The sequence below is a fragment of the Bolinopsis microptera genome, chromosome 1 (assembly GCF_026151205.1).
Source record: "Bolinopsis microptera isolate Bmic1 chromosome 1, MBARI_Bmic_1.0, whole genome shotgun sequence".
Taxonomy (NCBI): domain Eukaryota; kingdom Metazoa; phylum Ctenophora; class Tentaculata; order Lobata; family Bolinopsidae; genus Bolinopsis; species Bolinopsis microptera.
Window position 1 is genome coordinate 7,823,661 of NC_087072.1, and position 15,310 is coordinate 7,838,970.

Consider the following 15,310-nt stretch of genomic DNA (forward strand, 5'->3'; position numbering starts at 1 on the left):
GTAATGTGTCAGCAGCTTCGCTTAAAAAATTTGCCATGTTGCTATTATATAGCTGTAATACTTTCCATAACTTAATGTTGTGTCAAATCCCAGATTTAACCATGTAATAAATAAATGTAATTTAAATGTTAAATATGAATGTTAAATATTAGAACGAGTATTGTCAGCAAAGCTAGCATGAATGTTTGTCGCTGTAATATTATTATGTTATTAATTATTCTATCAACCGTGCTGACGGTTCTGTTTGATGGCTCCTTATCTGTTCTCTGTGCTGTTCGTTCTAGTTAGCTTTTTCCATTTTAATTATTTTGATCTCATTTAATGTGCTTAAATTTGTAGGGACAAACGGAACAAATGTATCCTTCATTGGTAAGATATTTTCATGTACCTACGATTTACTGTGATCTTTCTTTGACGTGATCCTTTTTCTTAAATTAAGAGATTTCAAGTTCATTCATTTTTTCATTCATTTAAACACGAATCATAATATTACGTACTGTAACAATAACAACACAAGAATATCAATACAAATGGTCAGATCGATATCCTGGGTACAAAACCCACTTACATAGGGAGTTGTCTGTTCACAGATCGCCCTCTAAACTTACAAGGAAATATTTCCTGTAGATCCTTGGTATATAAGCAACATTTGACAGAGCATAGTGTGGAGTGAGCTATGTGCCCATCCTTGGAGAACCCGGTGGAAGTCCTTGCTGTACGGCAGTGTTAAACAAGGAACTGAAACCGAGCGGTTCCGTTCAGGCCCTTCACACTTTGTTTCTGTCTAGTTCTGATGTACCGTCAAAATAGTGACTTTAATATATTGAACATTCCTTGCCCGCCCACACCTCTACACTAATAATAATAATAAATTGAAATTTAATAACACCGCTATTAAGATAAAACTTATACTCAGCAGTGTTTAAACTAGTCATCCCAGAAAATAACATGAATAGAAAGTTAAGAAAAGAAACTTATGCTTGAAAATATATCGTCAATATACTAAAGCCGGAAAATGGTACTTAAACATATAATTATGCAAAGATCAAACACCAGATAAGACAAAAATAGTTATCTATAAAGTTTTTCAAGTTCATCTAGGGACGGTTTAAAAAGGTACGTTTTAAGAAGAGCTTTAAACGATTCCTCATTCCAGGGATTGAGCTAGCAGTTGTCAGCTATCCACCATTCCACATCATTCCACCAAACAGCTCATCATGTCATGAACAATAAAGAGCAGGAGACCATTGCTTGTTATAATTATCGATTTTCTGCTATGGTTCCCAAATTTTGCTGATCTTAAAAATGCATTTTTGCTGTAAAAATTTGAGAATCTTTCATGCATGCCGACTCTTTGCCATTACACATATCCCCACTGACTGCTGATTCGATTATTGGTTAATAAATTACTATCAACTCAAAAAACGCACATTATTGGCACTTTTTTGAAGCCCAGAAAATTTCAGGAAATGAGTGAAAAATAGGAAATCCGCAGTGCAGTAGCAGAAGTAAGTTGTGGGACACGATTTTTTAGTTTAAAACTGTGCGTAAAAAATTGTTTTACAGAAAAGATATAACCAGTAATCCGGCTAGCGTGTTGTTTGAGACCAGTCAAAGAAGTCCCAGGCCGATATTAAGATCAATCAACTGTTCTTTCACTGTACTCTCAGACAGAGGCTAAATGTTTTTCTGTGTTACAACTGTATAGGCAGCTTTGCAGTCTTCTCGTCTTAGGTCCCCATTCGCATCAGAGACTATTCTAAAGAGGCCTCATCCTAAATTTCACCACTCTACTGCACAAAGGCTTTACTGAATGTGGTCCCTTGTGTCACAGAAAAGCCTCGCCTGTTATTAGAGAATTAGGGCACTGAAGGAGATCCATGTGGCCGTGTTTATCCTCCTCTATACTATTTATCATTATGTAACCTCTTAACTTCCATGTTGTATAATGTTGCGTAAACATGTGTAAAGATGTGCTGAACGTGTCTCGGTGGAATGCGGCCTACATAATATGTACATATTTTGTAACTCAGGGTTAACATATTATTGAACTTGTTTCTCGACTAACACCGATTCTTGTTTCAGGCAATGGAGGACATGTAATGAGAGATGCTGTACTGGTCGATTTAAGTTGAAATTATTTGTGATTCAGAACTTTCAGAAGTTGGCATGCATTGTTCGACTGGCTTTTATTTTCAAGACTTGTTTTGATAATTGTTAAACTCAGCTTTTGTGATATCTAAATAATATATAATGATCATATAAGATTATGTTCAATGTTAGCGTTGAGCTACTTTTTACCCTCCTAGAAATTTGAGGATCGAATCCTTTGATAATTACGGTATATGAATTTAAACAGATCTCCAATCTTTCGTAAATTATATATATTGTCTGATTCGGAAACTCGGAATAAGTAAGCTGAATTGTGTCAACTTAAAAGGCTCTGTTGCGTAAATCTTTTCAAGAATCCAATAAAAGATAATGTTACTTTTTTATTAAGACTATTAAATAAAATTAGCGATTTTTTTGCAACTAAAGGAGTGCCATTTCCAATTTCCATTTTTAATTTCAACAAAATAATTGTTATGCTCTTTAAGTTTATCACCCATGTCGAAATAACACGATTTTATATTGCTGTGATTAGAAAACTCTGTCAAATTGTGCCTGGTAGAATTCAACTGGTCGATAATTGTAACTGGAATCTTTTAATCACTCCTATAAACTATTTTACGGATGTTATAATTTTCAATTATAACTTATATATCAAACATGAAGATTGAAGCTAGATGATTTATGAACGATAAAAACTGATTCAGTTTCTACCAAATTTTTGACCAGTCGTTTTCTTCTGATCAGTGCACATCTGATATTGCTAGTTAAACTAAATAAAGAGATTTTATGCAAGTGAAGAAGTACCATCTTTAATGTCAACAAAACAATAATTTTCAAAAAAACTTTACTTAAAAGGACTCAATTTTTATTTGCTGTTTGAATGTTATTCTTCTTTTCTCTGTCTATGGCGAAGCAAATAAATGACTTAGATTTAGTTTACCCTTTTGTAGTTGATTTACTCCAATTATGTAGTTCAGAAGTTCGATAAAAATGTCTGTTTCATTTCTTCTACTTCATTGTTATTGATATCGCAACGATTGTATCGTAAAGCTGCCAGGTAGCAACAAAATGCTCAAGTGGCGCAGATCTACTGAAAAATCTGTCAAAAGCTACCCAAGACACCAGCATGCTCCTGGAGAAATCTGAAATAGGTCTGAAAGGGCTCACACAAACCCTCAAAGATACTATGTCTGTAAAGAAAGATCTGGAAGTTTGGAGTCAGAGTGTCTTCAAAAGGGAAGAGAATGAAAAAATCAATGAAATCCATGAAATCATCTCTGCCTCAAATTTCAGAAACAACCAGGCAGACCCAGCTCCAAATGTTAGCCAAAGCTATGTGAGACATATCCCCAGGTCACCAGCTGACACACGGACTAACAGTGACATCCCCGGGCTGTCACCTAATCAGGGACGGTCTTCCTACAGGAGAGAAGACTTAGAACCCAGACAAAAAGGCAAGATAATCACAAAAGAAAGTGCAACAACTCCTCGCAGCACAGGGAGATCCAAAAGAGCGAGCAACCCAGTACAGCGCCAACAGAAAATTGTTCTCCTCTGTGACTCGACCATGCGAAGCTTTAAACCTGACGAGTTTCCAAAAAGGTACAATGTCTCTGTAATATACAGGCCAAGTTTGAAAGAACTTGACTCGTGCCTCGAACGAACAGTAGAAGAGATCTCAAACCTCAATCCAGATGCAGTGTACATTCACCTTGGTACTCGGGACATCCTGGAAGGCAACAAGGCTGATATTGTGGTGGGATCATTAATCAAGTCTACTAAAAAGATCCTTAGACAGACCTCACAACACTGCCAAATATTCATCTCTCACCCCTTTCTGCGCGACCATCCTGGAGAGGAATGGGGTAAAAATAGTCGACTCATCACAGAGGCAATCAGAAATCTTAAAGATGACAGTGAAAAGGCTGATTTCTGGATGAGATCAAGAGAAAACAGAAACAACAACTTCTACCCGGGGGGATCGGATATCCCACACGACTATTTGTTTGTCCCAGATCAACCTCATCTAAATGACAGAGGTATCAGAGTAATCATGGGAAACTTCAAGACAAGTCTCAATAGTACATTTAGCAGGGACCGTACTTGAATTCTAGTCTCTCATTCTCAGCTCCTCCAAGTCTTCCGAGTTCTCTTCTTCTTTCCTCCTCTCCTCTTGCCTCTCTCATCTTCTATACCTGACTGATGAACATCGTCAACGGTATAATTTCCTGGAATGTTGCAAACATTCATGGCTTGCTCGGAAACAAAGTTGAGGATCCCGAATTTGTCAAAATCATCAGTCCAAATGATATAATCTGCCTCCAAGAAACCGGATGCGAAGTTTCCCTGAAAGGATACAAATCCTATAGTGACATCCGCAAATCAGGTAAAGGAGGAGGAGTAACCACTTTGGTTAGGAACACAATTGTGGAATATTGCTCTCTGGATAAATGCACACTCACTGCGGACCATACAATGAATATTGTCATTGTTAAAATCACTGATCCCGACAGCAATCTCAACACCTTTGTTGTCAATAGCTACATCCCACCTACAAATAGCAAACAGAAAAACCGCACTAACTGCTCCGAGGCAAACTTTGATGCCCTTCAGGAAAAAATAGCCAGCATCAAGAATAACCCCAGTGATGAGCTATTACTTCTTGGTGACCTTAATGCCAGGATAGGAGTAGCTCCAGATTTTCATATGTATGACAGAGCGGACGAATTCGAGCTCTTTCCAGAAACTGGCAGGTCTTCCGACTTCATGGTTATACCTGACGTGGCACCTATATCTCAAAATAGGAACAGCCAGGACAAAATTACCAATAGACACAAAAACCTTTTGCTTGACCTCTGTGGATCACAAAACCTCCTGATCCTTAATGGACGTACCATCGGTGACTCTGCTGGAAAATACACATGCTACAAGTGGAACGGAAACAGCGTAGTGGACTACTTCATTGCATCAACATCCTTTCTTCACCGTGTCAAGAGCCTCTCAGTGGGTGCGCACACTCTGTTCTCCGATCACAATCCAATCTTACTCAGCCTTTGGCATAGACGAAGGGCCCCTCAAAGGAATAGTCAAGCTCCCACCAGTATCTACGAGGAAGCTCCCTTTCGATACAAGATCACAGAAGAGGGTTTAGCCAACTTCACAAAATCATTTGAACAGCCTGAGTTCATTCAAAGAATCTCCCAACTGACCAAAGATGTCGAATCCACTCCAAAAACCCATGAGGCAGTTGAAGCACTGAATAGGCAGATTACAGAACTCATAAACGATGTCGCTAAAAAAGAGTTCGATATCTCTAAACAAACTAAGAATCCAAAGCCTAAGTTCGCCTCATGGTTTGACGGCAAGTGTCACACTGCACGACGCCTTTTCAAACGGTCAATAAAAATTGTCGACAATAATCCTGATAACCAGAGAATCAAAACACGGCATCGTGCCAACTCTAAAGGATATCGAAAGATTGTCAATAAGAAAAGGGATGACTTCTTCAATAGTCTTAACAAGAAGATTAAAAACGGTAAAACTATATCCTGGAGAGATTTCAAGAAGCTTAAGAACTACAAGAAGGAAGAAGTCCAAACTGAAACGGAGCAACTCAACTCTTTCCATCAGTTCTACTCTGAGCTATATTCTGACAATCATCCAACCGTAGACACTCTCACTAAAAGAGCTCTCCTCGAAGAAGCCAACGCCCTATCCGAGGGATCTGCCCCTAATGAGTCACTGAACAGCCCATTTACATCGGATGAGCTGAACGCTGCGCTAGGCGAACTCAAATCGGGCAAAGCATCTTCTTTTGACCACATCAGCAACGAAATGCTCCGGGGTCTGAGCATGAATATGAAGTCGCTCCTCCTCAAACTCTTCAATTTGTGCCTGGAGACAGGAGTCTACCTCTGGAGCAAAAGTGTGATCACACCAATTCACAAAAAAGGGTGCATCAGGAACCCTGACAACTATAGAGCAATAGCAGTCTGTAGCTGTATCGGAAAACTGCTCTCTACGATGCTGCTATCTCGGCTCGTTAATCACCGCCAAATCTCACATCCTGATCCACCCAACCAAGCAGGCTTTACCAAAGGAAGTCAATGCAATGACCATATATTTACGCTGATGTCCACCATAGAAAAATACAAGAAAGTCAAAAGTAAAATATATGCAGTGTTCATTGATCTTCGCAAAGCTTTCGATCTAGTCTGCAGACAAGCTCTCATGTTCAAACTAGCATGCTATGGTGTCAATGGTGGCTACTACGACATCATCAAAGACATGTACAGCAAATCAGAGGGTCATATCAAGATGAATGGTAAAATAAGTGAAGCATTCAAGATCCTTAAAGGAACTGAACAAGGACACCCACTTAGCCCTGAGTTTTTCAAAGTTTACTTTAAAAAGCTTTCTGACCTCCTTAACGAAGCTACTGCGAACTGTCCGACACTCGCTGGACTTTCAGTGACTCACCTAGCGTGGGCTGATGATCTAGTAATCCTCGGCCTAGATCCTGAGTCTCTCCAAAAGTTGCTTACGATTATTGGGGACTACTGTAACGAATGGGGTCTGGAAATCAATATCTCCAAAACCAAATTCATGGTCTTCAATGGCAAAGGACCAGACATTCCAAATTGGCGTCCTTCCATTCACGAAAGAGATATCGAGATGGTCTCCAGCTACTGCTATCTTGGGATTATTATAAGCAGCACAGGGAAATTTCGGCAAGCAACTGACTCTCTATACCGTAAAGGACTTGGAGCTTACTTCAGCTTGAGAAGCACTATAGACCGGAGATTCGTTGATGCATCCTGCCTTAACAAATTATTTAACACCCTTGTTAAGCCAATTCTACTTTACGGCTGTCAAGTTTGGGCCCCGGTTCTACCCACCGTCAATAAGGTCCTCTCTAGCTTCAGCAAGTTTCACAATCTTGATCATGCGGTCTCTCACATCGCTAAACAGCAACTTGAGCAAGTGCATCTACGACACCTAAAATACCTTCTTGGTATAAACAGAAGGGCAGTCAATGCTACAGCCTGGGGAGAAACTGGCTCATACCCAATCATTATTGAAATGTTGAAACTGAGTACTAAATATTTCAAAAGAGTTATGAGCCTCCCCTCTACACAACTAGTCAAAGCTGCAATGACTGAGCAGATTAACCTCAAATTGTCATGGTTTGTAGGCATCGAATCAATCATCAAATCATTCAACAACATCGACCTTCTTGAAAGGAATTCATCGTCGCTGTTGAACGCAACCTCACTCGCAGACTCCTGCAGCCCTGATTTAATCACAGAGAACCTGAAAAAACAGTTCCGCGATTCCTGGGGTTCTCTTGTGAAAGATTCTAGAAAGCTATCATTCTACAGTGAAGTCAAAACAGAATTTGCATGGGAGCCATATCTAACCTATGCTAGGTCTTTTCAGGACAGAAGGGCAACCACACAGATTCGGTCCAGTTCGCATCACCTTAGAATTGAAAGGGGGAGATATGACCAAACTCCAATTGATGAAAGGACCTGCAACTATTGCGAGCTTAACAACAACCAGCTATTCATCGAGGACGAGAATCATATGCTCCATTTTTGCCCCCTAGGGAAGGGTCCTAGGGACAAATTTCAAAATATCAGTGGAAACCTACTCAACAATGTTGGTAATGGTAGCTTCAATCTTGCCTCCACGTTCATGTCGCAGTCTGATTGCAAGGATACTCCCAGTGATGAGGACGTAAGTTTGATCAAACTCTCAACCAGCACCATTAACAAGATCTACAGACTAACCCTCAACTTCAAAGACAGTCTGAAAGCAGATAATTAGTTTCCTTTCTCAGTTTTCTTTTTTTGTTTTCTTTTTTCTTTTTTCTTTTTTCCTCTCCTCCCTTTTTTCCTCCCAGCTTTGAATCTGTGATGGATGTGATGGAAGGCTTGCGTTCACTTTTATCCCTACATGGGCTCCCGGCCGTGCGTCCATGTAGGAGCTGTGGGGCCTTCCGAGTGATAGGGTTACAGTGACTGCTAGTAGAGAAAATATGAAGGTTCCACCAGTAGACATTAGTATCGAAAGCAGGGCATTGGCTCGACCTCCGAGGCGGGGTATCCGCGAGGACCCTGGTCGTAATCAGCTCTGCACTGTTTCAGTGTATCCTGATGCCTGAAATCTCGGACACTGCCTACGTACGGGGTAGACAGCCACGGATGATTTTGTCTGTGAGCTTTTCATCACTTCCTGACATGAGCCAGACCTCAGCTGGATCCTTCCTTTTCCTTTTCCTTCACTTCCCGTTCAGTCTACCTCTTCATCATCAGTTTGAGTTGCTTCGCCTTGCATTCGAACTTAGCCTCCACAGTTCACCACGGCACCTCTTTTGGATGCCTCCTGCCGGGCAACACTAGCTCTCAGACACTGGCTAACTTACCGCGCACGGTTTAGTTTCTGTGTCTCTTCTGTGGCCGTGTATTCCGTTTTATGCCACCCTCTCTGCCGTTCTCGCGCTTGCGCTCACCCACTCCTCAGTGGGCTGTTCATTTGACAGAGTTACTGGCTGGCACTCCCATCATCTTCTCACTCACCATCACTGCCCAATCAAATTTATGCAATCAAAATCACTATACGCCCATAATCATATGATCAAAACACAAAGCTTTGAAATATACTTTTTTCTGTTTGAGATTTGAATAACGTTACTGTAAATCATTCCAAATTATATTTTAAATGTTCAAAAATGTTAAAATTTTAGGGTGGCAAACCCCTGGAAAATAATAATGTCACCCCCACTATAAGTATAACACAAATGTAGAGATCGTCACGTAGTTAACATTATTTCTCCTCAAAAGGTTGGAATAGGCCAGTGTGTGTTGCAGTTTGTAGTAGCCTATATAGTACATAATACGCTAAAAGTTGAAAGTACTATCTTTTATCTTGCTATGCATTTCAATTTCCATGTTATCGGGTTTCTTTGAGCACAATCTGTTCCACCTCAAGGCACATTGCCAACCATAAAGGATGTTCAATATTTACGTCAACCAAAAAAGTGACTGACGTGCAATATGCATGTGGTAGTACAGTATATTAGTGCGACGCCGTGGTCATCAGAGAGAGAGAGAGAGAGAGAGAGAGAGAGAGAGAGAGAGAGAGAGAGAGAGAGAGAGAGAGAGAGAGAGAGAGAGAGAGAGAGAGAGAGAGAGAGAGAGAGAGAGAGAGAGAGAGAGAGAGAGAGAGAGAGAGAGAGAGAGAGAGAGAGAGAGAGAGAGAGAGAGAGAGAGAGAGAGAGAGAGAGAGAGAGAGAGAGAGAGAGAGAGAGAGAGAGAGAGAGAGAGAGAGAAAAGCGTGCTGTACTGCGCGCGCGTACGTTACTCGACGTGCGCGCTAACTGTAGTAGATGCTGATTAATAGGAAAATAATTTTGGCGTCTGACAATAACTACTTGGCCGTTTCGCTCCCATAAAATCGCCCTAGGGTATGACAGCAACTTCATACGATGTATTTTAGAACGCTGATTCCGAATAACCCCCATGAAGTTGAATAAAAATACTTCCCTAAGCGAAAGGGTTATGTAAATGATGCTATTTTTCGAGAAATTTAAGGGGGGTCTCTTTGAAATTTCTCTCTAAATTGATTTTATAGTTATTTCTGATAGAGGGGAGTGATAACTATCAGTCGCTTTTGGTTCCATGGAAAAAAATTGTTCCTAGCCGAAATTATCGCCGGTCAAAGGTCAGCGCTCATGTGTAGTTGTATTGTATCACTCCCCTCAATCAGAAACAACTATAAAATCAATTTCGAGAGAAATTTCATAAAGACCCCCCTGCCCCCTTAATTCGTCCCTTCTTTCTGGGACTAGGAATGATTTTCTTCATGAGGGAGCCAAAATCTTAGAGTTTTTCAAATTTAGCATGCGCTTTGGCCACAGCCCGAATTTCAAAAACAGCAAAACGTTCAGTGTCAACCATGCCTTTAAAAAGTTTTAAGTTTATGGCAGGATGGCCTAAGTGAAGGCTGTATCTTGTCCAAATTCTTTTGGCAGATGGATACGAATGGCGAGATTTTTTTAATGATTTTGCACGTGCAAAAGGCATAGCTGAGTAATTTGGCAATAGAGATCATTTTCAAACACAGTTTCAAGAACGATTCAAATGATACGATTATTAAGGCCTGCAAGCAGCTTTTGCGAAATAAGTGTAGTTCGAAAAAGGGATGCGACAAAAATTTCAGGAAATTTGATTCCAGAACTGAAATCTAGCGATGTGAAATGATAAATCCAGCATTTTCTCTAAGTAAAAATGACATATTTCAAGACCAATTTTAATTAAGTAAACTTATCAATAAATTCTCACACTTGAATATGCAATAGTATTTTTATCCACCTAAAAATAAAATTGGGATTAAATTCGCTGATAAACTAATCGCACGACTTTACTCACTTTTTAATGCTTATATCAAATATAGAAGTATTGAAAGTATTACAAGTTACATCACTTAATATGCGACTGCAAGACTTTACGTCGCTTAGTTAAGTCAATTAGTTACCTGCCAAAGCAATCAATTAACTTACATCATCTTAGCAGAATGTCAACCCTACAACTTTATTTTAGGAGGAAACTTTTTCTATGACTAGACAATTAACAGGTTACCCAAAGAAGTCTCCAGTGTTCGCTGGAGAAACCCTACAACAGTATTAAATATAGGTATCAAGTATTCTAGTCATCTCGAAGAATTTCATGGTCATAACTTAATATCATTGTGGATTTTAGTGAGGAATTTTAGCAACTTAGAGCACAGTTAATATTTTGATATATGTTTTTTAATCAGCTTCACACATTCAAGACAGTATTACATTTACAACCGTGTGACCTCTTGTGAAATGAAATGTTCGATACAGAGACATTCATCGATTTTCGTCTCGTAAACGTTTTCTCAATGATTCAACACTGTGTGCTTGTTAACTCTGACATTCTCAAAAAGCTGCGATGTCAATATCAATGAGGCAATACTTCTCTTACAATATAACAAGCTGACATTATCCGATGCACGTTATCTTTGATATTGTTTGAAAATCATGACGGCCCTAATAGCTTATCATAGTAAACTTTATCATAACAGCAAGCTGTGATGCTAAAGGTGGGGTTATATTGAGTTATACACACGACACAACTCAATCAACAATAATTCTCCACAATCCTCCAAACTCCCTAGTCCCTAACCTTGAGACACAAAGGTGGGGTTATATTGAGTTATACACACGACACAACTCAATCAACAATAATTCTCCACAATCCTCCAAACTCCCTAATATAACCTCCCTATATAACTCCCTAACCTTGAGATACACTAATTAAACAATTTAACACCAAAGATTCACTAACTCCTTATCAGCATAGTACTTGCCCTGAACTTATTAATCATTCTAGTAGCGTTCAGTTGGACATCATTATGAGTAGGGGCTAATGTCTAATGTTTCTGATCGTCGACCGCAACACATTACGATTTCAGCCTAATATTAGCCAAATCGACTGATGCATGTGCACGAAACTCTGAGCGTGCTTGGCAAATGCCTCATGCTAATGGTCATCACATGATCACGTGATGGCTGACACGCAAATACAAATTAATACAAGCGTCTAAAGTCAATGCTACATTCAAACATATCTATGTACAAAACTGCAAAGTTAATTCTGATATGAAAATTTCGATAAAAATTGCAGCATGTCAAAATTTTTGACAGCATTAAAATCAAACTAAAACATCTGATTAAAACGCGCAATAAGTAAAATAAGAGCTTTGGATCCCGACAGCCGAACTCATCGATTAAACTTTCATTCTTTCAATTTTATTTCAATTTGAAACTAAATTTTCAATAAATACCCAGGAAAGATCCACCCGGCGGTGTTCTCAAAACCGTTCAGATAATTTCTAAAAATAGAACTCCTTAAGTCTGACACTACCGTACACTCCAGGACCTCCTCGCGGGAACCTGGCAGTAGATCTCTCTGAAGCGGCACTGTTTCGCGTCTGAAGTCCAACGGGCTCAACTTGTGGCGGGCCCCGGCTCTGTTCTCCTCCCGGCTGTTCGACACCATAGCAAACATGAAGCCCGTGTTGTTTCCGGGCCTCTCCGCAACTTGGATCGGTATTCTGCGGATTTCTGTGGCGGGTCAGGGAGAGTGGTCCTGAAACCTGCACTTGACGGGGTGTCAGATAGGGTCGAACCTGCACTGGGGACAACACGGTCACAGGGCTGGTTACCACTGTACAAACATGCGGGTATACATGCATTTAAGAATACTTTACAAACATGCGGGTATAAATTCATAAGAACATTACATTTTTTCTCCTTTATGATACAGACAATGATCAAGATGTAACCATTATAATTGATTACGCATGCACTCCTAGCACAATGTTTATTACCATATTAAATACCCGTAAAACCACAAATTGGCCGGATGACCCGGCAGTCTGATGAATAAATTAGATTCATTAATAATACATAATACATGCCATATTATGTGACACAAATAAGCAAAAGTCACAAAAACAAATAAACGCCACAAATTCGTTACTGAACTCGACAAATTAAATCGTTCTGCCAGAGTTCTGCGATCGCTAAACAACACAGAAACACAGAAGTACAACACACACTGTGACACACACTGTGACACACACTGTGACACATAACATCACTTACTAGGTCCCTACAGCTGAGAGATGTCGCTTAGTGATAGCACACAGTGCTATCATGGTGCAGAATAGTGCAACTATCACAGCAGATAACACCCACAGGCTCCAGCCAAAGAGACAGTTGTTCTTGAAGAGGGGTGTGGCGTTGCAGTACACACTCGCACAACTCTCATCGTGCCACGTGAACATCCACGTGACTGATCCGCTTCCCACCATCACAACTGTGGGAGATGTGTATTGTTGGTAAAACAGCGAGAAATTAAACAGCTGTGTCGTCTTAAGTTCGATAAATAATTTCAGAATAGCAATTTCATACGATTCCAATTCAAATTAAAAATATTATCCGATTTTCGGAAATCATTTCGTCGGATCTTTAAGTCATTAAGAGCAGACGATTTCTTAAAGCCTTAATTTGGAGGGTGTGATGGTAAAGGCACCTACTTGACGTGACCAAATGATAAAATGTAATTCTTTTAGCTCACGGTTTGTGCTGCAAAGATACAGTAAGAATTTTGCCACCTACAACCCTAAAGTTACTGCACTAATAATGGAATAATAAGTAGCGTAGAAACCTGGTTAAATAAATTAACCACGTACAATTTTATTTATTAGGATAAAATAATTCATTACAACTTAAATCGGGTGATTATTTGTTTAAGTAAGGTAACATTATGGTATCATACCTAGTACAATGTGGATTCTCGTGGGGAGGTGCCGAGGTGAGGCACATTTGTTTATTTTAACAGGGAGGTTCTGTTCAGCAGAACCTTCCCCTTAAAAGTAAACAAAATGTACATCACCTCCCCACGAGAATCCACATCTTTAAACAATACACATATTCCTTAAATATGTATTACATAACACTCGATATCTGCTTAAAACAGACTTCTCTTCACAGAATCATGCCATACCTTCTCACGTCTTGCATGTTTAAAGTGTACGTGGTAATATGACCCCAAATTGAAGAACTACCAATTTTAGTAAACGTCATCTCCTTATAAGTCAACTTAAAATCGAATACAAGTAGGTATATACGTACAAGCTAGTGTGATAAAGTGAGTCAGGACCAGGAAAATGTTTTTGCCGCAGATATTATCGTGGCAGCAACTGCAGATGGAGATGATCCAGCTCAAGGTCAGGAAACCTAGGCCAACTCCGTACAGTGATATCGCTATCTGAAACGTTCAGACGGTCAAATTGTCCGGGAATTTTACGGCAATATGATACTTCTATTTACGGACATCGGCAACTTTGGTGTACACGAGTAGAAACTCCATTTGACTAGCCAACTCGTCGGGTAAACGTACACTTGAAACACCAGGTTTCAGTCTGGATACAGGTTATAATTCGGTTTTGAAACGAAATAATTCAGACAATCTAATCACAAATTAAGCCATGATGGAATAAAATGCGAGTATTTGAGAAGACTTACAAGTCCAGCCTGCCCCCCCAACTCCACTTTGTTGTTATACAGTCGACATTTCTCAAACTTCACTGCTAAATCCTCAGCTAAAATAGAACCTGAGTGGTGGCAAGTATTAGAAAATACTTTATTGGTCTGATTGGATGCTAACTTTTGATATGATAGACGATTATCTAAGTTGCATGGCAAAGTCTCGATGATTTGATTTTCTTATAAAACACTCAACACGTACGTCGTACAATAAGAACAGAAAATTCGGTAGTTAAAAGTTGAAATACTTGCCTGTATGGAAAGGATAGCACATTCCTACAAGACCACAAGATCCAACGGCAGTAGAGTTGCTTTTTACCTGAGTTAGCATTTACTTATAAGGTGTTCAAACTTTTGTGCGGCGAGAATAGAAAGATAATTTAGCTTCTTGTTGAAACTCTTTGAGTCCCCAAATTCAGCTATATTTTCGGTAGACTATAAAACGTTTTAAAGATGGCTTGGTTAATTTAATTCTGGTTAAACACAACTAAAATGCCACATTAAACTTTAAAGCGTTTGTTGTAAATTAAGCATATAAAAACCTTGATCGTTTGACCGTCAACATTTTGCCTGTTAACGATGGCCTGTAGTCCAGCAGGAACAATTAGCCACTGACTCTCAATAAGGGTTATTATCTGTCCACAAAGTATCACATATACGACGAAGCAGATGACTGATCCGATTGGATTGATACCCTTTTGCTTTTTATATGTCATGTCATTGTAAGCTGAAATAATATAATAATATGTACAATTTTCATTGTACATAGCGTGTTCTAATCGTCTTTCAAAATCAGTTACAAGTCTAATGTGTATATAGTTAGAATGATAGTAAAGATCATCAGTTTTCCTTAAATAGCGTGACCCCAGCGACCCCATTATGTGGGGTTTTAAGAGGGTGAGCTAATGTTTTAAGAATAGAGCATATAGCATATATAGTCCCTAACTATAGTTAGGGACTATATAGTCCCTAACTATATAGCAGCTCTGTTTTAAAGTCAACAAGGGTGTCAGATAAGACAATGTAAATTGTAAAGTGGCCATTTAATAGTTAGAA

The 15,310-nt window shown here is 39.4% G+C and overlaps 2 protein-coding genes across 11 annotated transcripts in view; one reads left to right on the forward strand and one right to left on the reverse strand.

Annotated features, from left to right (window-relative positions):
* Nucleotides 1–3,099, forward strand: part of LOC134825913 (choline transporter-like protein 1) — a 34,983-nt gene extending 31,884 nt beyond the window's left edge. For 2 of the 9 annotated variants that reach the window (XM_063838110.1, XM_063838108.1), the window contains exons 15-17: nt 340–369; nt 1,467–1,508; nt 2,086–3,098. In XM_063838110.1, coding sequence (XP_063694180.1) covers nt 340–369; nt 1,467–1,484 — 48 coding nt within the window. In that variant the 3' untranslated portion in view covers nt 1,485–1,508; nt 2,086–3,098. Of the gene's footprint in view, nt 1–339; nt 370–1,466; nt 1,513–2,085 lie in introns of those variants that run through there. The other 7 variants (XM_063838111.1, XM_063838109.1, XM_063838117.1 and 4 more) reach the window with 5 other exon arrangements.
* An 8,643-nt stretch (nt 3,100–11,742) lies between these two features.
* LOC134816771 (uncharacterized) lies at nt 11,743–14,985 on the reverse strand. Of its 2 annotated transcripts, none has more exons than XM_063825774.1 (6): nt 14,797–14,985; nt 14,507–14,573; nt 14,234–14,322; nt 13,841–13,976; nt 12,809–13,022; nt 11,743–12,335 (listed from the first exon to the last, which is right to left on the reverse strand). In XM_063825774.1, exons 1-6 carry the CDS (start codon nt 14,968–14,970, stop codon nt 12,149–12,151), a joined length of 867 nt encoding a protein of 288 aa, XP_063681844.1. In that variant the 5' UTR covers nt 14,971–14,985; the 3' UTR covers nt 11,743–12,148. The 2 variants fall into 2 exon arrangements, with proteins under 2 accessions (XP_063681844.1, XP_063681836.1); XM_063825766.1 differs by having other exon boundaries at nt 11,869–12,267; nt 12,812–13,022.
* Between the last annotated feature and the right edge of the window lie 325 nt (nt 14,986–15,310).